The 21973-nt window shown below is 35.2% G+C and overlaps 4 protein-coding genes across 6 annotated transcripts; 3 read left to right on the forward strand and 1 right to left on the reverse strand.

Annotated features, from left to right (window-relative positions):
- The first annotated feature begins 297 nt into the window (after positions 1 to 297).
- On the forward strand, positions 298 to 1111 carry LOC114730043 (vegetative cell wall protein gp1-like). Its single transcript, XM_028917064.1, has one exon. It carries the CDS (start codon positions 372 to 374, stop codon positions 801 to 803), a length of 432 nt encoding a protein of 143 aa, XP_028772897.1. The 5' UTR covers positions 298 to 371; the 3' UTR covers positions 804 to 1111.
- A 4612-nt stretch (positions 1112 to 5723) lies between these two features.
- LOC114730048 (protein ECERIFERUM 2-like) lies at positions 5724 to 7266 on the reverse strand. Its single transcript, XM_028917068.1, has 2 exons — positions 6782 to 7266; positions 5724 to 6575 (listed from the first exon to the last, which is right to left on the reverse strand). Exons 1-2 carry the CDS (start codon positions 7256 to 7258, stop codon positions 5898 to 5900), a joined length of 1155 nt encoding a protein of 384 aa, XP_028772901.1. The 5' UTR covers positions 7259 to 7266; the 3' UTR covers positions 5724 to 5897.
- Positions 7267 to 11145: 3879 nt separating this feature from the next.
- Positions 11146 to 13246, forward strand: LOC114730026 (monooxygenase 2). 3 transcript variants are annotated; one of them, XM_028917046.1, is made up of 6 exons: positions 11146 to 11374; positions 11458 to 11607; positions 11761 to 11826; positions 11934 to 12096; positions 12185 to 12413; positions 12501 to 13246. In XM_028917046.1, exons 1-6 carry the CDS (start codon positions 11178 to 11180, stop codon positions 13022 to 13024), a joined length of 1329 nt encoding a protein of 442 aa, XP_028772879.1. In that variant the 5' UTR covers positions 11146 to 11177; the 3' UTR covers positions 13025 to 13246. The 3 variants fall into 3 exon arrangements, with proteins under 3 accessions (XP_028772879.1, XP_028772881.1, XP_028772882.1); XM_028917048.1 differs by having other exon boundaries at positions 11146 to 11371; positions 11461 to 11607; XM_028917049.1 differs by lacking the exon at positions 11146 to 11374 and having other exon boundaries at positions 11472 to 11607; positions 11753 to 11826.
- A 1159-nt stretch (positions 13247 to 14405) lies between these two features.
- On the forward strand, positions 14406 to 18992 carry LOC114730046 (ras-related protein RABD2c). Its single transcript, XM_028917067.1, has 8 exons — positions 14406 to 14534; positions 16080 to 16152; positions 16458 to 16505; positions 16597 to 16644; positions 17203 to 17274; positions 17356 to 17511; positions 18263 to 18366; positions 18535 to 18992. Exons 1-8 carry the CDS (start codon positions 14521 to 14523, stop codon positions 18626 to 18628), a joined length of 609 nt encoding a protein of 202 aa, XP_028772900.1. The 5' UTR covers positions 14406 to 14520; the 3' UTR covers positions 18629 to 18992.
- Positions 18993 to 21973: the final 2981 nt, after the last annotated feature.

Genomic DNA, 21973 nt, shown 5'->3' on the forward strand with positions numbered 1-21973 from the left:
GGCATGTTTGGCAGTTGTAATCAAAAGTCTTAAACTTTAATTCCATATTTAACACCCCAGTGGCTTATTCGGATTCTATGGATGCATGACCACCACGACGAGATGCTCTCTCCACTTAAAATTCACGCAGACTCTTTCTCAACGCGTGTCAAACTCTTTTCAAGGGCATGGAATATTCGTGCATTTCAGTGTCATGCCAATAAAGATGAGGACTAGATTCTCTTAAAACTTTCTAATATTTCCCTCCTATTTATCTCTCCCAACCCCTACCTCCCCTGCTCTTCTCCAGAACCATTGTCTCTGCCTCTGCCTCCCTCTTTCCCTCTCTGTCTCTGCTTTCTGTTCGCTCAATCTTCATTTTTTGTTATGTCATGGCGCCTGCACGTGCCATGCTCGTGCTAGCCATGTCCTTGGCTTTTGTAGCATTCTCTAATGGCCAAGCCCCTTCTCCTGCACCCATGGCAATGGCGCCATCTAGCACCATGTCACCGCCATCTCCAAAGGCGGCTCCTGCACCTGCAACCTCCCCTGTTTCATCACCTCCACCATCACCAAGTTCCCTCAGCCCAAGCCCAAGCCCAGGACCATCTAGCAGCGCCACCTCTTCACCACCTTCACCTTCAGCTCCTTCTCCCGAGTCCTCATCGCCTTCACCGATGCCTGCACCTGGGTCTGGTCCATCCCTGTCTCCCATGTCACAGACCCCTGTGGCTTCTACCCCCAGCAGCGACGCCTCTGTTCTTGGAACCAGCTTCTCAATGCTAGTTCTTATGCTTGGAGGAGCTCTGGTGCTGCTTGCTTGAATAAATCATTAAAATTGTTTTAGTTTTTGGATTCCATGATGTAGATTGATGAGACATGTATTCGTGTAGCGTTCTGAGTTTCCCTTTTGTTTTGTTGCTTCATGTTCATGCACGATGATACTTGGGTGCACCATTTTTAATGATCTGTTTTCATTAGGAGCTTTCATTTGAACGCCATATCCTTTTGTCACATTGTAGCTGAATAAGAGGGATGTGGCCATTCTGACCTTCTCTGGTTTTCTTCAAATTTCTGTGTGCCTTTTGTCTAATTTTTTATTAGTTGATGCTAAATGTCCCCGTGTTCATCATATGGCTCGCCAAGCCTTAAACAACAACAAATGTTCTTGTCCCTGATAATTTTCAAACTAAATTCCTGCAACACAATTGGCTGTCGTCAAGACTAACATAACTCGCAACTTCTTTTTTTTTTTTTTTAATTCTAGTAGCTAGCTTAGTGTAGTAATTATGCATATTTTAAACTGATGGTGGGAGAACTGATCTGTATACTTTAATTTTCTGAAAGTTTTTGGTTTACGAAGGCAAAATAGAAAGGCTATTCTGCTATTAAAAAGAGATGAATGGGGTAGGTAAGCGTATGAATTGTGATGAACAGAGAGAGAGGTTAGGTGGGTAGCTGTGGGTGAAGAAGAAAGAGGTAAAGTAGAAATGGGACGACTGGTAGTGGAAGAATACGAAAAGGATGCCATTGGTGGGGCTTACTTCACATGCTGTGGAGAAAGTGGTGATCACATGCTCTTTGTTTTATTTTACTCTACAACAAGCCCACAACTTGCATTTATAATTTATATATATATAGAGAGGTGGTGTGTGTATATATATAGTTAAAATTCAAAGCATATATATATCTCTTAAAATTAAATGATGAAAAAGCCAATTTCTTTCTTTTGAAATGCAGCATAGGAATTCATCCCTTGAAGATGTGTTTGCCTTTTTTAATTCTCCCTTTTTGGTGAGAAGATGTGTTTGCCTTTAGTTGTAGGAACTTTATAACGTGGTTATGATCAAAGTCAGTTCTGCGCGCCTGTGTCTGTCCAAGTGTAGCATTTATGTCGGTTTATTTCTTCTGTAAAGCAGTTAAACAGAGGTTGCATCTCATTATAGAGCTCTTTCCAGTATGATCTACTCACTTCATTATTTTGTGCGCATATCATGGGGAACCCGCGGGGGGGGGGGGGGAGGAAGTATCCCAAATTTGGATTGTATTCAATAATAATGCATGTGATGGGGCTCAGAATTGATTCTTTTTTTTCCCCTTAATTTTCATGTGAATAAATATTCATCCGGGAGAATGTTGAAAAACACTAATAATAACGAGATTCCAATTCCTTAGCTCTGCCTGAAATATGCTAAAACTTGTCAATTTAATCGCAAAGACGCAAACTCCTACCAGATGTTAGTCTTTTCTTTTCCCTGGTAATCTCTGTTCTTGGGGCCAAAAATAGTTCTATTGATTTTTAACGAATTGAATTTTTTACTTATCTATTATTATTATTATTATTATTATTATATTATTTATTATCTATTTTTCAATTTAGAGGTGCTCCTAAAAGATCTAAGATCCCTTTTGGTACAAAATATTAAAAATGAAAAGTAAGAATTGAGATTAGGATTGGAAAAATTTATTAAAAAAGTATTTAGCATAAGAGATTGTTTATTATATAAGATTGGATAAATCCATATAGAGGAATATCATGTGGGAAAGTTGTGTTTTCTGATCTCATATTTATGAGTTTGTTTAATCCGTGTAACAAACAATTACTTATGTTAAATATTTTTTTAATTATTTTTGTCAATTGCAATCCCAGTTTTTATTTTTCAATATTTCATACCAAACAGTATCTAACTTCCTCAATTTCTCTCCTATTTTATTGCACTGCAAAGACACGTGAGAAAATTCTTTATCCTTCGTCAAAGTCCTGCATTTTGGGGGTGTAAAAAAAAAAAAAACTGGTTTGTGGTCAAATTTCAAGCAAAATGCAACGCGTTGTGGTTTTAACCGTGACTTCACTGCGGTTCTGAATCTTTTAGATTAAAATTCAAGGATACAAATTATTTTATACTTTTAAAATTATACTCCTCGGGTCCTAATTATAAGACCCAATTGATTTATTTGAAGAGATTAAGGAAGTAAGTTAAGTTAGTTATTTATAATAAATAAATGTTGTCATTACTAAAATATCCTTGCTAATTAAGTATATTGGCTAAAACTATTATTATTAGAAGGATTATCTTGGAAAAAAATGTATAAATATAAGAGACAAAATGGATTTGGGTCTTATAATTAGGACCAAATAAAAAGTCAAATGGGGTCTTATAATAAGGACCGGAGGAGTATAAAGCATCGAAATCAATTCCTCAGCCAAGTGGAGCAAATCAATTTCCCCTCCTAGAGAGTGGACGCCGTTTATACGATATTTGCTTAGCTTCTTTAATATATGTGCAGGGTCATCTGAATTTGGACTTCTTAAGAGCCCGTTAAGTAATCTCTAGCAATTAAATCTTTTCTAAACTCTCTCAAACCTCAATGCTTCTCTCTAACTTAATTTGCAGTGTCCGCTTCATCTAAGCAGGAGAGACATTACTCATCAATAGGTTTAAGGTGTTCATCCAAGCTCAAAAGCCATTCCAACATTATTTATAGCCGTTCATTAATAAGTTCCTCACATTAATAGCGGAAATTAAATCTACGATGTAATTAGTTAAGAGTTTAACCTACCGACTAGCTACTAACATTTGGGGCTTATGTATGAGTTTTTTTTTTTGGTTAGAGTAAGAATGAAGGCTCTTACCCCTTGTTTAGTACTCCTCCGGTCCTTAATATACGACCTAATTATTAAGTTAGTTTTAGTCCTAAATATAAGACTCATTTCTCATATTTATCAATTTTTTCTAAATTAGCCCTATGGATACTCCCTCAACCATAATCAAGTAGAAGAGGAAGATGTCGTATTAAGAAAGATGATTATAGTATTTAAGGAAAAACATGTCACATTTTTTATAATTAACTAACTTACCTAACTTCTTTAATCTAATCATATTAGTTAAATGGGTCTTATATTAAGGACCGGAGGAGTATGAAAGAACTGAAGGAAAGGGGAGGGAAATTGAGATTATGAAATGTTGATAAAAAGAATATACAAGATAAAAGCCAAAAAAATTTAATTAAAAACCATATCTTTTTCAATATTTTAAATCAAACTCATTAAAATTTTTCCTTCACTTCCTTTCTCCCGTACCAAACTGACCGTGAGCAAGCATAATTTTTCTTTCTCAATCATTAGATCAGACTAATATTCCAAATAGCATACAAAGAAAAATATTGAGAGGAAGCATAGCGACATTCTGTTTTGTAATTCTTAGCAATCGGATCCTCAAGACCTTAACATCAAGGACTAGATTTCCACCCAGTATGGATGATCTTGATATACACAAGCTATTCCAAGCTAGGAAAGGCCGAAAAACAGAAGCAAATGGGGAAATCTCAAGTGTTGGGCTTTATGTACTGCTAGAGACCCAATCCAAACTAAAGAACAGGGGTGATGGACTAATTTGAATATTTCAATGAAATTAAAATTCGACTGTCATCAAAATGGATACCCCCTCAGCCTGGTTGGTTAAAGCTGAATGTAGACGGTGCTGTTTCAGCAACTAGGAGCAAAGCTGGATGTGGTGGAATTATTAGAAACCATGATGGGTCATGGATTGTGGGGTTTACTCAAACTCTTGGAAATTGTACTATCCTTGCTGCGGAAGAATGGGCCATGTTAAGAGGTTTGAGATTGGCTTGGAAATGTGGATTCAGGAAAATAATTCTGGAATCAGACTCAAAGATTCTAGCAGAGATGGTTCAAACCAAGGATAACTTTCATAGCAGTAGTCTTACTCTTTTCCAGATATGGAACATGCTTGACTACTCATGGGAGGTGCAGGTGACTCATGTTCTTCGGGAACAAAACCAGATGGCTGATGCTTTAGCCAAACAAGGACTTTCATTTAACTCCGTTTTACATTCCTATCCTAGTCATTTAGAAACTTTGCTATCAAGTGATTGTATGGGACCCGTTCCCTTCTGAGTTTATTAATTTATTCTCGGGCTCAGCCCTCATTCATTACCACAAAAAAAAAAAAAAAAAATTCGACTGTCATTTTGCTCTGATTCAATTAAATGCTTCAAATGAAATGGTACCTTCCTGTCTTCTCACCTACTAGCTTTAGCTTCCAGAAAGTATGCATTAAATGATGTTCATGAAACGGAGGCAAGACCAACCCACATCCACATTTGGGTTGGTTAGGTTGCATGGCAGGGAGACGAGAGAGATGTTAATGTTTCATGGTGCAAATTTTGTGGATGCAATACAAACGATACTAAACTAAAATGTATTTTTCATTTGAAATTATATTACCTCCGGTCTTAATTATAAAAGCTAATTGACTGATTTAAAAAAATTAAAGAAAGAAATTAAGTTAGTTATTGGTAATAAATATGTATTGTCTTTTCTAAAATATCCTTACTAATCAAATATGTTGGTTAAAACTACAATTATTAAAAAGACTATCTTAGAAAAAAATTGAGTAAATATGAGAGACAAAATATATTTGAATCTTATATTTAGGACTAACATAAAAGTCAAATGAAGTTTTATATTAAGGATCAGAGGTGTATTTAACAATACTTAAATTCCTATGCATGTATGTGCCTCAAATTTCTTATTTTCCTTATGGAATTCGAGAAAAATAAGGATAACACTTGATTCTCTCTTTCTCATTCTGTGTGTGTGTTTATGAAGAGCGAGATCCTATATATAAAAAGAACTCGATCCAGAGTTTCTTAAATATAAAACTTCTGTAAAAAGTGAATATTGGAGCCTGTTTTATCCTTCTTCGTTCCTCTTTACTCTGTTGAAAAATGCAAAGTCATATATAATATAGATGTATTGTACATATTTAAGCAAGAAAAGCATCATCAAATATTATGAATTACTTCTGCTAAAGGGGGAACACGTTTCACTTCAATGCAAGATAAAGTACGTTAAAGAAACAAATAAGCCAATGATCCAAATCATTATTATACAATCAAACAGGAAGAGAAACCATAATCAAAGCAGAGACACCCACTTTTGGACACGGAACAGCCACGACCTGTGCCTCATCGTCGTCACAAACTGATCCATTAATCCACCGAGAAACAAACACAGCCTTATTCCCTTCCTCAAACTCTACCTCGTACTCTCCAAACTCATCCCACGTTGCCCACACCACCTCCTCCTTCTTCTTCATCAGCCCAGCCGATGATGATGTTGATCTCTTACGGCAACTTCCCACCTCTCTGATAACCTCACCACATTTCATCACCATCAACCAAAAGCTTTCACTCGCCATGTTTCTCTCAAGCTTCTGCTCTGCCTTCTTCACGCAAATCATGCCTAATTCTTTCCACTTCTGTTCCTCGTCATCTTCGTCGAAACCTGCGTCTTGAGATGTGACTTTGAACATGAGATTCACGACTTGGTTCTTTGTCGGGGTACGAGCGATTATGTCGGGGGGAGGCGACTCTGGATTCTTGAGACGAGGATGGTAAAATATGGGTGTCACAGTTTTAGTACTGTCTTCTTCGTTCTGGCTTTTTAGGTTAACATGGTTCTTGTGTATGTCCGACCATTTCTTGAGGAAATTCTCAACGATCAGAAACTCTGCCAGCAGCAGACTGCAGCTTATTCCAATAGAGTATCCTCCACATTCGAAGTTTGTCACCTGAGAATTTGAAACACACATAAATGTCTTCAGATGACGCCATATATACATATGCACACACACACACACATTTATATATATATATATATATATGTGTGTGTGTATTATAGCTTCAAGTTCAGGACTTGAAGAAGTTACAATGAATTTAGAGTTATATATATATAATCAAGAAATGAAGTGATGAACTCAAAGATATATATGCTTTCCTGGATGTAAAAGAGAGGAGAGAAATCAGGGGTGTGTTCATCCACGTCCTTCCAGAACACAAGATCAGCTTCAACCCCGACAAAGTCCTCTCGATTCAGTCCAAGAAGCTGAGACATGCTCATGGGGATTCGAGCTTCCACCATTCGGATGCCTGAGTCATTGGACACAATCTCCAATGCTCTGCTATCGTCCTCCTCTCCGCCGTCTTCCCTTCGCCGGAGGCGTCCTGCCACAAGTGGGTGCTCCGACAGAACCATGGCCAGTGACTCCACGGCCCACCCAGCCAGAAACGGCTCACCATCATCATCATCTTTCCTCGACTTGGTGAAGTAGAGAACTATGTGGTGACAGCCAGAAATAGCTTTTGGGTTGTGGGCCGCCTGAACTTGACGAACCTGTCGTGGTTCAGTCACCTTTAATGGCGACACAGTTAACACTGCTTCGATCCGCGGCTTTGCCGCTCCCATTATTCCCATACTTTCTTTTCTCTGTACGCGTTCCAGTTTCCATTCTAGTGTATTTATAAAGGAAAGTTTTACCGCGGCTTTCACCGGTTAATCGTTTGAACTCACCATGAGTTACCAGCGGATCTTTTTACCATAAGCTAAACTTCTCGGTAATAATATATGGTGTATCTTACAAATATTTATATTTTTATGACATATACACACACATGTGATAAAAAAAAATTCAGAGTCATACTATTTATGACTTATGAGTGATGCAAGGCAGAGTTTACTGCAAAATCATAGATTATTGGACTCTGATCCCATTATGTTATATCTTACCATCCCGTGTCATTATTATAAGTTTTAAATAATTAACTTACATAAAATAAAAAACAGTTAAAATTAATTTAAATTTATAAATATGTAAAAAATATATATATCTTTTCTAAATACATGAGATTATTTATAAAAAACGTAAATGAGAGAAAAAATAACAAAAAAATAGTGTAGCAAATGTGAGAGAGTAAATAATTAAAAGCGAAATTAAAAAAACACATTAATTTTTAAGATAAATATAAATTAAAGCTTATAAAATAAATTATACTCCTATTCAAATTTAAAACTTATAAATAGGATGGGAGGGAGTATATGGTATCCCTATTTTGTTATTCTAGATCTCTACAAAAATGTGTTTAAATTCTATATCATGTAATGCTATTTTGTCAACATCCGTTTCTCTTTTCTTTTCTTGTTTTCCTCATTTGTTGGAAGACATGTTAAGTACGACTCTTAATCTAAAGCGATGGTAAGAGAACGAAAAAATTGATATAACTTTAAGTAAAATTAACTTAAATCATTCATCTTTATATTTGTCCATATCTATGCATGTGATTACTGATTTATTTATAAAAATGATTTGAGGACATTAATCCAAAGGCATTTGTCTTCGTGTATAGCAAAAAAAAAATTTGTTACTGTTAAAATAAATGAAAAGAATAATTTTGCGACTGAAATAGTATTAATGCAATATTAAATGGTGACGTGGGTGTAGTTTGGTAGGCTGATCAACCTAACCCTTGCATCACAACACAAAACAGGGAGAAGTTTATGGGTAAGTATGCCAGATTTGGTAAACTCACGAATTTGTTCAACCTTCAACCTCTTATTATTTCACAACATGTTACTCATTTCTTGCAAGTAACCATTGATTCTTTTCCATTCTTGCCAATAATATATATTTATATATATATATATTGATAGAGAGATAGAGAGAGAGAGAGAGAGGTATGTGGAAGCATATATATCGTGAGAAAAAGGAAGAGGTTTGGTACTGTATATGGTGTTTGTTTTTGTAGAGGTGATATAGCATGCATTAATTTGTTATTATCATCATAATATTAGGTTTATATGTGTTATTTAACTGGTCAACAAGATATATTTATGTTTTCATTTTTAAATTTAATTCAGAAAGTTTAAAATATATATTACTTATTATTTATTAATATTATTAAAATAGAAATTAAAAAGATTATTTTTTAATATAATTTAACATCTTTTTGCCAACAAATTATTGTGTAATATGTTTTCGATTTAAAAGTACACACATTAATACACGCAATTCCAACAATTGAAATGAAACTTAGATAATAAACAATAAAAACAAGAGAGTGAATGATTAATTGATTATACAATCGTTTAAGCATGAAGTATTGAGTAGTTCAAGTTCATATAAGAATGCATATAAAAGACGTTTTTGAAAGAATTACTCCTATTTAAATATAGCAATACCTTTTAGAAAAATGACAAAAAATATCCTATTGAATTTCAAAAAACAGATATGTTATGCTAACTATTCTTTTAATGATCTTGACATGTTAAAGTTTGGCAAAATCACTTATTTATCATTTTAAAATTTAACATGTATTTTATTGACATTTTTTAATACTCTTTTTATCAATTAAATATAGCAATACTCAAATGTCATCAGCATTAGAAAAATGTGATTTAGCCTGCAAGCATAATACTGGGGAGGAATATTAAGGATTGACATCATATTCCTCGCTTGAAAAAACAGAGAAATTGGCAAGACATTTAGTAAGTTTAGGTGGATGACAGATATGCTATCCTTTTCTAGTCCATGAGTTGAACCAACGTGGTTGAGCTCTTTACTCTCTATCCATTCGTGTATGGTTGGGAGTACTTCTGACTTGTCAATCGTAACTCCGACCCTTTTGAGGTAAAATAGAAGTTTTAAGGCTTGGCTGAATAAGGGCTACAGGAAAGTCGAAGTCCCATCTTATGGAGGCTAATTTTTGTGATCCTGTACAACAGGTGGAGGTTAACGAGGGAAGATGGATTTTGTTACTTGTGAGTTTTCTCGCTTTTGAATGAAAAAATATGTCGAAGTCTTCCACAATTCTGTAGAAGCTACGAGTCTCATGCAAAAGGAACTTGTTTTTTTTCCCTGTATTGTCTGACATCCTATTCGAGATATTTTAAACATTAAATATGAGTATCTCTCTTAACAAGAACATGAGTCTTAATTTATCATGTTTTAATAGACTAGTTTTTTTTTATTAGACCCAGTACCTCTGCGTTGAAAATTTTGCCAAATGGAAATGGATTCTTCCGTGCGCGTGCCTGATCTGGCGTGCAAGAAATGGGCTTATTGGTTAAATTTTGAGGTACCGCAAGGCTAGCAGAGAGCAACCCAGCCACCCCATAAAGTAGAAAATGCTAACATTATAAGCCCAATCCTCACATTTTCCTTTTTGGGCTAAAACAATCCTCATACAAAACTATGAAATCTGAGGATGCTTATTTGCGTGAAAATTCTTAAAGAGATACTAGCACTACTTTTTTCCTTAAGAAAAATAAAAAGAACGAGCGGACAGAGGACTAGCGACTTGTCCAGTCTAAAGCATCTGACAATTGGCCAAGAGACAACCAGGTGGAGAAACAGTTCTTTTTTTTTTTTGTTGGAAAAATTTTGTTTAAGGACTGCAGGACAGAATTAATTTTAAAGAATCCCAAAAACTTTTTGCAACTTTACCGCAGGATCAAGGGGGCAAACTGATATTAATTTCACAGAGAAAATGATGTTATTACCTCTCATACTACTTATTGCGGGGTTACATGTAAATAGACTAATTCCAATTGTAAATAAAGGTATGTATGTTGCAAATTGTCTAGTTCTACTTGCAAATAGGCTCTTCCACACTTGTTTACTATGATGAACACTTTCTTCAGGTAAAGGAGGTGACATGTAAACGAACTAATTCCAATTATAAATAAATGTATGTATGTTACAAATTGTCTAGTTACACTTGCAAATGGGCTCTCCCACACTTGTTCACCCACGGACACCTCTTCAGGTGAAGGAGGTAACATGTAAATGGATTAATTTCAGTTGTAAATATATGTATGTATATTGCAAATTGTCTAGTTTCACTTGTAAATGGGCTCTTCCACTCTTGTTCACATGAGGGATAATAGTGTCATTTTTTTGTGAAATTAATATTAGTTTGCCCTCTTGATCCTGCAGTGAAGTTTCAGAAAGTTTTGGGGCTTACTAAAATTAATTGTGTACTGTGATCCGTAAAAGAAATTTTCCCTCTTTTTTTAACCCAAAATTACCTTATTTTGTGTATTCATTTGTCTTTTGGTAGGATTTTTTAGCTTTTAACATATTTCATTTTTTTTTTTGGGTGACATATACATATTCCAATTTTTTTGGGTAGGCATACATATTTCCTGATGAAAAGAATAATGATCCCACTCGCCGAACACCCAACCCTCCCCCCCCAAAAAAAAAAAAAAAAAAAGGAAGCCTCTAACAGTTCTTAACCACTTGTTTATATGGCTGAAGGCTCAACACGCGCCCAAACATACTCGCTCCCTTCGTTTCATGCTAACCATTAGTACTGGTCAGTAGGATTGAACCTCCATGGCTTCAAGCAGTTCTTCCTTTCTGGGCTCAGCACCTTTTAATTTCCGGCACCAATCTGCAATCCGAATTCTCAGAAGCAGATCCGCTGGGAGGGTCTCAGTCGTAAAATCTGAATCCAATGTGCGCAAGCAAGATATTGTCATCGTCGGAGGTGGCATCGCGGGCCTCGCCACCGCTCTCTCCCTTCACAGGTACAGTATCCATTTTGGATAGAACTAGATATATTGAATTGAACTTTCCTCGTAGCCTCACTCGTAGTGATTTATTATTGAATGATCAGGCTCGGAGTTTCTTCAATGGTGCTTGAGCAGGCAGAGTCCTTAAGAACTACTGGAACTTCCCTCACTCTTTTCAAGAATGGATGGAGGGTCCTTGATGCCATCGGAGTAGCCAACGATCTCAGACCCCAATTCTTAGAAATTCAAGGGTACGTTAATCTATCTTCACACAATCCCCCTCGTCTTAAATTCTTGCTCCCAGAATCATGTGTGTGTACTGATGAATTTGTTGCTTCGGTACAATTACTGCGGAGTAATTCAGATTATTTCAGCTGAACTTGTTCATAATATCAGCTGTGCAGGATGGTGGTGAAGTCGGAGGATGGAAGGGAGCTTCGCGCCTTCAATTTCAAACAGGAAGATCAAAGGTATTACGTCGGATTCAATCTATATCACAATATCTCTCAATTTCATGTTGAAATTATTGAAGATCAAAACAATCACTGCACAATGTTTCATTCGACGCAATGTGCAGCCAAGAGGTCCGTGCAGTAGAGAGACGAGTACTACTGGAAACCTTGAGCGAGAAGCTCCCAAAGGACGCCCTTCAATTCTCCTCAAATCTATCGAACATTGAATCCACTCCAAACGGTGACTCCTTGTTGCACCTCGTCGATGGCTCCAAGCTTCTGGCAAAGGTCTTTCTCATCGTTTTCTTTCCCTTTCTCTTCGTCCTTCGTCGATTTTCTATCGCCTGCAACTTGATTTTCTGTGTAACCGAAACAGATGGTAATAGGATGTGATGGGATTCGATCCCCAATTGCTAAATGGATGGGCTTCTCTGAGCCCAAATACTCGGGCCATTGTGCATATCGTGGGCTTGGGTTTTATCCAGAAGGACAACCATTCGGCCTAAATGTCAATTACATCTACGGACGAGGACTTCGTGCTGGATATGTCCCTGTTTCTCCCACCAAAGTTTACTGGTTCATCTGCTTCAATTCTCCATCTCCAGGTCCTACCTCAAAACTTCAATTTGAAACCATTCATTCGTATACAAAACAAAATTGTTGGTTCTTATGAATAATATCTGAAACATCAGGTCCAAGAATCACTGACCCATCAGTGCTAAAGAAGGAAGCGAAGAAACTAGTGGCAAAGTGGCCTTCAGAGCTTATGAACATAATGGAATGCAGCCCAGATGAGACGGTAAGTAGGACTCCACTGGTAGACCGGTGGCTATGGCCAGGCCTGAACCCGGCTGCTTCCTCCGGCAGGGTGGTGGTGGTGGGAGACGCGTGGCACCCCATGACTCCGAACCTTGGTCAGGGTGCCTGTTGTGCACTTGAGGATTCTGTGGTTCTTGCTACGAAGCTTGCAAAGGCAATGAAGTCTGATAATAATGATGCTGAAATTGAAGCAGCTTTTAGGTCTTATGGGAGGGAGAGATGGCCCCGTGTGTTTCCCTTGACCATACGTGCAAACCTTGTTGGGTCTATTCTGCAGTGGGACAACCCAGCGGTGTGCTCTGTTAGGAACAATATTGTTTTGCCTAAACTTGTTAGGCTTGGTCCATTGCTGGAACATACAAATTTTACTTGTGACCCCCTTGTGAGCAACTTCTAGTAACTGCATCAAATTTAGTCAATCTCTATAATATAATATGATAAAGATTATACATCTTGTTATTGTTATTTGGGGTAAGTTGGCTTCTGAATCTACCACCCGGAAGCACCGGTTTTACCATATTAGACCATTGTAATGATCAGAATTTCTATCCGGTATGCATTTGCAGAAGTGGCGACGTACACGTCTCTCATTACAGGAAGAAGAAGCAACATTGAAACACAGCATACTCCATCTTCTTCCTCTATTATTATTATTATTATTATTATTTATCAATAAAGGCAGTCAATTGCTTGCTTTCAAATCATACCCTGCTTCTCTTTTTGTTTCCCCCCTCTGTTATTGTCTTATCAGATAACAATCAAAAGTAACAATGCATAAAGCTTCAAAGCCACGTGATGAGAATGCGTGTGTTATTATATTCGTTCTAATAACAAAAGATGTTTTCTCTCTCTTTAATTTAGAACTTCGGAAGTACTTGTTCTAGCTGAGGCATTTTTAACATATTTCATATAAATTAAAAAAATTTTTAAACTGATTTCTTTTAAAATATAACAATTTTAAAATTGTATCTTTATTTAATATATACACTTTTTTTAAAAAAATCACTTATCCTATGATAAACAAAGAATAAAATAGTACATTTTTACTAAAAGTTTAATTAGATGACTCATAAATAGGGAAAATAAACCTTCTCTATATCTTATAAGTAGGATGAGAGGAGTAAGTTTAAATGAGAATATGAACTAACAAAAAAAAAAATCAGGTTGATAACTGAAGATGTTACTCATTGACTTCTCATTAATCAAATTGGTTCATTTTTAATCATTAACCCAATCTGCTAAGAAATCTCGTATGTTTAATTTTTCAAATTTTCATTGTTATTTAAAACGGCTTTATCAGCTACCATGGATCCTATATTCTCTGGATATAGATTATACATCAACACATTCTAAAACGGTGGGAAATGGACATTTTCAAAAACATGAAAAATAAAATTATGGAAAAAAAATAGGGACAGCATAGTGGATGGTAGAGAACTGAAAGTGGAAATGACCTCAATTGATAATTTAGAAATTGTAAATGAAACTTCATTTAAATTTTATAATACTTTTTTTACCAGAAAATTTGATAATACTTAAATTTTGATCACCTGATAATATTAAATACTACAAAATTATATTTATTAAAATAAATGCCCGTTGTGTTTATTTAATTAAAAAAGAAGTAAAAGGATGGGAGAAGCATCCAAATGGGCAAGTGGGATACACGTGGCAAGGCACAGTTGAAGTTGACACGTCATCACACTCCCACCCTTGAATCGTACTCAGCTCCTACATCTGACTCATTTTATTACGCATTCCCTTCGCTCATTTTTTACATTCGCTCTGTATTCCCTCCGGCGACTGTCTCAGAGTTCGGTCAAATTCCTCGCCGGCTACCCCTTACTCCTCTCTGTTTCTTGAAATTCACACCGCTTTCAACCTCGCTCCGCCATGAATCCTGAATAGTAAGTCCTTAACTTTAGTACGGAATTCTGAAAATTTCCGTTTAGGCCCCCCCACCTTTTCAAGCTCTGTTAGATCCGTCTTGTTTTCTTAGGTTTTTTCCCCCTCTTTGATCGTGGCTTATTATATTTGTTTCCGTCTGTGTATAGATCCTGACTCTGAACTTTTCTTGCTGATTTGGATCTGGAATTTGGAAGATCTGTTGGCACATCTGAATTGCTTTTTGGGAAATTTTATATAAATATTTCTGTGATCTGATTTATACATGTCTTCTTCAATAGGTATTTCCGCGTTTGGGAATTTTGTATTGTAGAGTGACCTGTTTGTATATACACGGCATAACCACATAGCTAATCACAGAAAAAAGGAACAAAAAGAAAGAAAAGCAGAAGGAAAAGGGGGAAAACTGCATGGCTTGGGTTTGCATGTAGTTGGAGATTTGAACTTGTCCATGAGCAAACTAAATTTTCATAATTCTGAGTGATGTTTGTAAATTTTGTAAAATTCATCTAGTAAGAAAACAAGTGATGTTGGAAAAACACACTGATGCACAAACACCTCCGTCCCTTTTCATAAGCAATTTTGGACTTGATCAAAAAGTTAGTTAAAATTGGTTAAAGACAATAAAAGTATAGAAATTGAAAGTTATTTCTTGAAAATGCCTTTATTTATGGGGGGAAGAGTATGAGAAAGACAATAAGAAAATTATTGTAGTAAAAAAAGTTATGAGAGAAAAAGAAATGTGTGATGGAGAGAGATGATAGTTTGGAAAATGAGATAATAAATATATTAAGATAAGTAATTAATCAGGACAAAATAGGAAATTTGTTGCAAAAATTTAAGACAACTTACGAATGTTGTTTATATTTAGGGATAAGAGGGAGATGGTAGTTGTTGCTTACAAAAGGGACAGAGGGAGTAATAGCCAAAGTGGCAGATCCAAAAAAAAAAAAAACATAATGGCCATGGTGCCTGTTTGGATACAAGTCTCCTATTCTGTAAATCATCACGATTGAAAATCCGCTTATAAGTCATTCCAAATGAGTCTTAAATGTCCATCTTATAAAAGTTGTTACGGTCTTGTCCGTGTGTTTCCGATTCTGTGACAATAATTAGTGACATGGTATCTTAACTTTAAATCATTTTCATCCGGTTTATCAGTTTCCACTGATGCAAAGAAGGTGATTCAGTGATTGTTGAAATTCATCCAACTAACAACATTTGGTCCTCCTTAAAATAATCAATCTAATAATTCAAAGTCAGTTTTAGCAACGCCATGTTCTACCTGTCAACACCTCAAGAAAACAGACCAATCATTTCTGTTTAAAGCCTTTAGTCTCTCCTGCAATCTTCTATGTTCTATGAATGTTGTCATAAACTCATAGCAGAATATGTGCCATCTTTAAGGCACTCAAATTTTGTTCTTTTCTATGGTGCTTATTTGCTTCTTTGTGTTGCTGTGCTAGTGTTCCTTGTTTGGCAAAAGGATTAGTGATTTCTTTAATGTCTTCTCTCTTTGAACGGACTATCACTATTTTTCACTGCAGCGACTATTTGTTCAAGCTTTTGCTTATTGGAGATTCTGGTGTAGGGAAATCATGTCTCCTTCTGAGGTTTGCTGTAAGTTTTTGCTTGTACTTTTTCTAATTAATTCTATGGGCATGGTTGTCTTTTTCTTTTCTCAATTAAAAAATTAATTGAATTGTCCACTGTACCTTATATATTATAAAAGCTGAACTCTGCTGTAAGAATTAGAGAATGGAAGGTTTGCGAATGTTGAAAATGATAACCATAATATATTAGAGCCGTGGTATTACATATTGATGTATGTTGCTATAATAATCTAAATTTTACACACTCCTTTCACACACCTGCAGAGAATTGAAAGAAATATACTTGCTAATATTTTAATTTATTTTTACCAGGATGATTCATACCTTGACAGCTATATCAGTACCATTGGTGTTGACTTTGTAAGCATTTATATTTAACATGAAGCTTCAATTTCATGTTATTAATTACACAGATATTGTGACCAATTATTTGCTGTGCTATCTTCTGTAGAAAATTCGTACTGTTGAGCAAGACGGGAAGACTATTAAACTTCAAATTGTAAGTTCTTGACAATGTTGATGTTATTCGGAATTTTAACTTTTGTTGGGGTGCTTAAACAAAGGATGCTAAGCTTAAATCTTAGTCATTTTTGGTTTTGATGGGAAACCTTGTGAAGTTACTGTCAAGTCTTTCTGCTTTAAGAAGAATCTAAGTAATGTTTATTGACTTTGAATTGTCAGTTAGTTTTATAAAACACAATTTGGAGGTAACTCTGATGTTAAAAAATTTAATCACTGTCCCTTTTTCATTAAAAGAAAAAAAAAATCCCCTTGATTGTTTTTGACATCTAATAATCTTTTTTGTGCTCACTATCTCATTATAAATTGCATCTGTTTGCCAATTGTGTTTAAACAGCCTGATGGAAATCTTTTTCTTTTTTTTATTTGGGGCGGGGGGGTCTTTTACTCTTTGGGAGGGAGGGATTTGCCTTTAATTATTGGTTAGTCAGGGGCCACAGAAAGGAAGAAATTTATGTTTTGTTTTTTTTTTCCCCCAATGTACTGTTCTCAGTTTAATTATTATTGAGAGGTTTCTTGCATTTCTTTGGTTACATAGTGGGATACTGCTGGTCAAGAACGTTTCCGTACTATCACAAGCAGCTACTATCGAGGGGCTCATGGCATTATTGTGAGTCTTCAAACTGTTCCTTATCTAGATATTTTTTCTGGATTTTGGGTGACCTTGGTGATCCTCCTTTTGTGTTGGCAGGTTGTTTATGATGTTACTGACCAGGAGAGCTTCAACAATGTCAAACAATGGCTGAATGAAATTGACCGTTATGCCAGTGAAAATGTTAACAAGCTTCTAGTTGGAAATAAGTGTGACCTCACGGCAAATAAAGTCGTGTCCTATGAGACTGCAAAGGTGATTTTACATTCATTGGTTTACTCTAGATAAGAAAACAAAAGACAATCTTACCATGTTTAAAACTGGACCAGACCAGCTTGACTAGTTCAACCAGGAATGGACCTACGGTCTGGTCAGTAATGGGATAAAATCAGGAATTGATTTGAACCGTCAGAAAACCAGTGAAGCAGGAATTCATATGAACCGGTCAGAAATTTTTTAATTTTAAATTTTTTAAAAAAATTCAAATAATGTTTCTAAGCTATATTTTATGCATATCTATACATTTAGGCATTGAAAAAAAAAACTAGTGTGGAAATGCGCAAGACATATGTATATTTATTATGAAACTATAAATTTTAAAATAATTATATACTATATAAATATCACATCTCAGAATTATTTCCTATATTCTTGAAGGCCAATAATAATATTTCTGCTAGATTGAAGAGAACGCAACCTGTTACCTTCTTGCCATTCAATTTTTATGTGCTGATGAAATAATATTTAGTAACAAAAAAGTAAAAAATTATTTAAACTTGCCCTATAAATTTAATTTTGTATAGTATCATTTTATAAAATATTACACCTAATTTAAGATATATAATTAGAAATATATTAGATTAATTATGACTAGTCTGACCATTGTCCCTTGAACTACTACGTTGTGCGGACTGGTTCATTTTTTGAAGCCTCGCAATCCTATAAGGTGCTCTATTATTCTTGTCTGATGTTTGAGCTTGCTATTTCATTTCATTTCATTTTTCAGGCATTTGCAGATGAAATTGGGATCCCCTTCATGGAAACTAGTGCTAAAAATTCCACCAATGTGGAACAGGCTTTCATGGCCATGGCTGCTGAAATTAAAAACAGGTGATTTATTATGTGTTCTCATATTGATTTTTTGGTAGTCATTGGTGTGTGGTTTTCAAGATTTATATTTCCCAATAGGAGTTGTAAATACTCTGAGAACATTTTCTGGATATTTGACCACTTTGTGTGTTTGTGTGTTGTCGTCCTTGATTGTTTCATTCTGCACAGAATGGCAAGCCAACCAACGAACAATGCCAGGCCTCCAACAGTGCAGATTCGGGGACAGCCTGTGAATCAGAAGAGTGGTTGCTGCTCCAATTAGAGAAGGCAAGTATTGGTGGTCTGAAGCGAAGGCTTATGTGTCTGCGTGGCATGTAAAACTAGTTCGTTTCACATCATGCTTTCATCATATGAAGAATTTGTTCATCAAGCTTTGCTTTTTGTGATTTAGCTCGTTGTTAAAACTTCCATTCTTTTCAATGTATTTGATTTTAAAATACATTTGTACAGAACTAGGAATTGGTAAGCTGCAGTATTTACCTTATTCTTTGCCCCATTCTCTACATGTGTAGTAGCAGCTTGTGCAATTTAATTTGAATAGCTCTAGTCCAGTATTTAAATAAACAGCGGCAAGTTGATTTTAGCTTCTGCAAATTCTCAATAGTATTGTGGTTTTGTTTCCTTCAGTCGTCCGGATTAGAATGCAGTACTTTGTTTATAAAACATTCATCAGCTATTATTATTATTATTATTATTATTATTATTATTATTATTGCTGCTGCTGCTGCTTTGTTGTTGTTGTTCCTTTTATTTTATCTTGATTATAGGGACGTCTTTTCTATTGTAGTCTTTCGGAAACTCAAGTCCGCTCCAAAAGTAGAAGTCGCAATGCATAGGCCTCTTTTTAGTTTTCAAAATTCAATTTCCATTTGTTAACTTGTCATTAACATAAAATATTAGTGTAAGAAGTTGCATTGTTCGCTGAGCAATAAAATTAAGGCCGTCAAAGACACTAAATCTATCCTAATTTCATGTAACAAAACATAATGCTAAGGGAGAATTTTAACAGCCCTCCACGAAAGTAATGCAATTTTCAATAGCCACAAAACAGTTCGGGGTTTCACTGGACTCATAGGGACTAAAATAGAATTAATTTTTGTGGAAGCCAAGAGCCTGTTTGGTTGGATTTCGTGAGAGAAGATTACATGTAATCCTTGTGTAATGGGCTGATTCATACGTTTGGTTAGACTTATGTAATGTAAAAGAAATTACATTTTGTAATCTTGATTACATCAAATGAATGCATTTGGATTACACTACTAAAACCGATGAATGGAGATGCATGCTGCTTGTAATTGAGCTAAAAAGACAATATTGTCACTATAATTTTTAAAATTGACCAATGTGCCCATAGATAAATCCTATTGATAGCCTGTCCATTCAGCCATTCTCTTTGCCGCTACTCTTACCGTCTTTGTCGTTACTGCTATCACCTCGGAACAGGAGTCATCGCTACTTGGTCATCTCTGTTGCTGCTGTTATCATCTTTATCAGCAATCATTTTGTTGCTGCTGCCATTATGTCCGTTGCCGGACTAATATTTCATTCATTAACCCTGCTATGTTTCTTTTACAATGAAAGTCACGTCTTTTTCTTTCTTAAAATTCCAGTTTTTGATGGCCTTTTTGTTTTGCTTTCATGGAAGTTTTGATCTATCATTGGCAGTCGCACACACTGCTACATATTATTACTAAACTTTAATTGAATGGTTGCTACATATTTGGTGATATATATATTTGTACATATTAATTGGTGGCAAGGGAGAATTAGATAATGGGAAAGCATACATATATATTATTATATTTGTTTGTGTATTATATACTCTATGTTTTTTTTTTGCTTGAACTTATTATTATATATATATGGATAGGGTTATCATGTATATTTGGAGAAAAAATAGAGAACTTTAAATCATTATACATTTGTATATGTAAATAAGGACAATTTTCTCTTTTGATATATTATGTTTATCTATTCTTTCTTTTCTTTATAATCCAACTAAACGTTTTTATGCCTATGCATCATCTTTTTTCAATGATGTACCAAACAAACTTATGTAATCATCATTGCATTACATTTCATTACATTGCCAAGGATTCAGTGAAGCAAACGGACACTAAATCAACTTGTTCCTCTTGAGCATTCCCAGCCACATGTGAATTTGCACTCTCTCTCTCTCTCTCTAAGTTTATTATTGTCTTTTCATTTTAGAAATTAATTTTACCTTACCTTGAAAAGGGTATAGGTCTGGCCAAGGATTATGATTGAGATTGAGAAAAATCATTAAAAAATATTTAGTACAAATGATTTCTTATTACATAGAATTACGCTCCTATGTAAGTGGAATTGGAGAATACTACATCCCTCCATAATATTTTTCAATCCCACATATATAGATTTACCCAATCCCAAGTAACAAACAATCACTAATACTAAATACTCTTTAAACATATTTTTTTAAATCTCAATCTCAATCCTTACTTTTTATTTTCAATCGTACTAAATGGGACCATAGTTTTTAAACGTTGCATGAGATAGCTGGAAATAAAGTCCTTGACGGGTGCTAAATGAGATCCTCCCTAATGCTCAAGCATCGCGCTGATCTAGCTTTTCCTCCCTTCTGTTCTGAAACTCCATCTTCTAGTCCTCCCAAAATCGTTATTTTGTTCGTCCTTTTTAGAGCATCGCCCTTCGTCTTTAGACCTTTTCACATCTGCCAATTGCTAGAGTCATTGATATAAAACATTATTTATAAAAATATCTTCGAAATATTTAACAAAATATTCTTAGCAGATTCAAAAGTTGGATGAATCGAGTATCACCGGTAATCGCATTGGTGGATATCATTCTAGGCAAGTTAAAGCGGTCACTATTTGGGACTATTTCCCTGTCTGGTTGTACGTTAATCCCACTTGATTCATGCAATTGTCAGTAATTAGGTCAAATAGTAAATGCACCTATTTCAAAGAAACACTTGCTTCAGATCTTAAAAAACTTGAGATAACGATATTTAAAAAATCATATTTATTTTTTCAATTGACTTCTATCCATTCCTCAAAAGTCTGGTATTGATTTTCTACAAAATTAGAAAAGTCTCCGTGTACAAAAATATCGACCTTTGAAATGAGTATTCTTTCTTTTCTTGTTCTTTTTATTTTTTCCTTTTGACTTGAAAAAAAGCAATATTTCATTGAAAAATGATAAATGGCAAAAGCAGAAGCCTTTGAGACAAAGGCATATGATAAGAATGTAAAGATGGGAACTGAGTCAGTCTCAACTTTGTTTTGAATTATTGGCCATTTTACGCTTTCAACGTCATCCTCACCACACCTTCATGAGTTGAAGGTTGGTTGGTTGTTGGAGGCTGGAGGGTTATTTTCCTCTCTCTCTTCATGTATACAGTCACATCTTGAAATGTTCAATTGAAATTTAATCAAGTGTCAACTCCGCACCAAAATTGCATTGTTTGAATTCTAATATTTCTGCCCAAATCACCGACACAATCCTACTTCTTTAGTAGATACATATATAAATACATTAATATTACGTTCAGTCCTAAATATAAGACCACAATCTACTTTGTCTTTCATATTTATATATATTTTTT

The sequence above is a fragment of the Neltuma alba genome, unplaced genomic scaffold (genome assembly GCF_004799145.2).
Source record: "Neltuma alba isolate B1F8T4 unplaced genomic scaffold, ASM479914v2 tig00012699_pilon, whole genome shotgun sequence".
Classification (NCBI taxonomy): domain Eukaryota; kingdom Viridiplantae; phylum Streptophyta; class Magnoliopsida; order Fabales; family Fabaceae; genus Neltuma; species Neltuma alba.

Excerpts from the sequence above, each read along its gene's own strand:
- LOC114730026 (XM_028917046.1), top strand. The coding sequence starts at position 11,178 with ATGGCTTCAAGCAGTTCTTCCTTTCTGGGCTCAGCACCTTTTAATTTC. Across the intron at positions 11,375-11,457 it reads GCTCTCTCCCTTCACAGGTA|CAGGCTCGGAGTTTCTTCAA; the intron begins CAGTATCCATTT and ends TTATTGAATGAT. Across the intron at positions 12,097-12,184 it reads GCTCCAAGCTTCTGGCAAAG|ATGGTAATAGGATGTGATGG; the intron begins GTCTTTCTCATC and ends TAACCGAAACAG.
- LOC114730046 (XM_028917067.1), top strand. Across the intron at positions 16,153-16,457 it reads GTCTCCTTCTGAGGTTTGCT|GATGATTCATACCTTGACAG; the intron begins GTAAGTTTTTGC and ends TATTTTTACCAG. Across the intron at positions 16,645-17,202 it reads AGACTATTAAACTTCAAATT|TGGGATACTGCTGGTCAAGA; the intron begins GTAAGTTCTTGA and ends TTGGTTACATAG.
- LOC114730048 (XM_028917068.1), bottom strand. The coding sequence starts at position 7,258 with ATGGGAATAATGGGAGCGGCAAAGCCGCGGATCGAAGCAGTGTTAACT. Across the intron at positions 6,576-6,781 it reads CTCCTCTCTTTTACATCCAG|GTGACAAACTTCGAATGTGG; the intron begins GAAAGCATATAT and ends TCAAATTCTCAG.
- LOC114730043 (XM_028917064.1), top strand. The coding sequence starts at position 372 with ATGGCGCCTGCACGTGCCATGCTCGTGCTAGCCATGTCCTTGGCTTTT.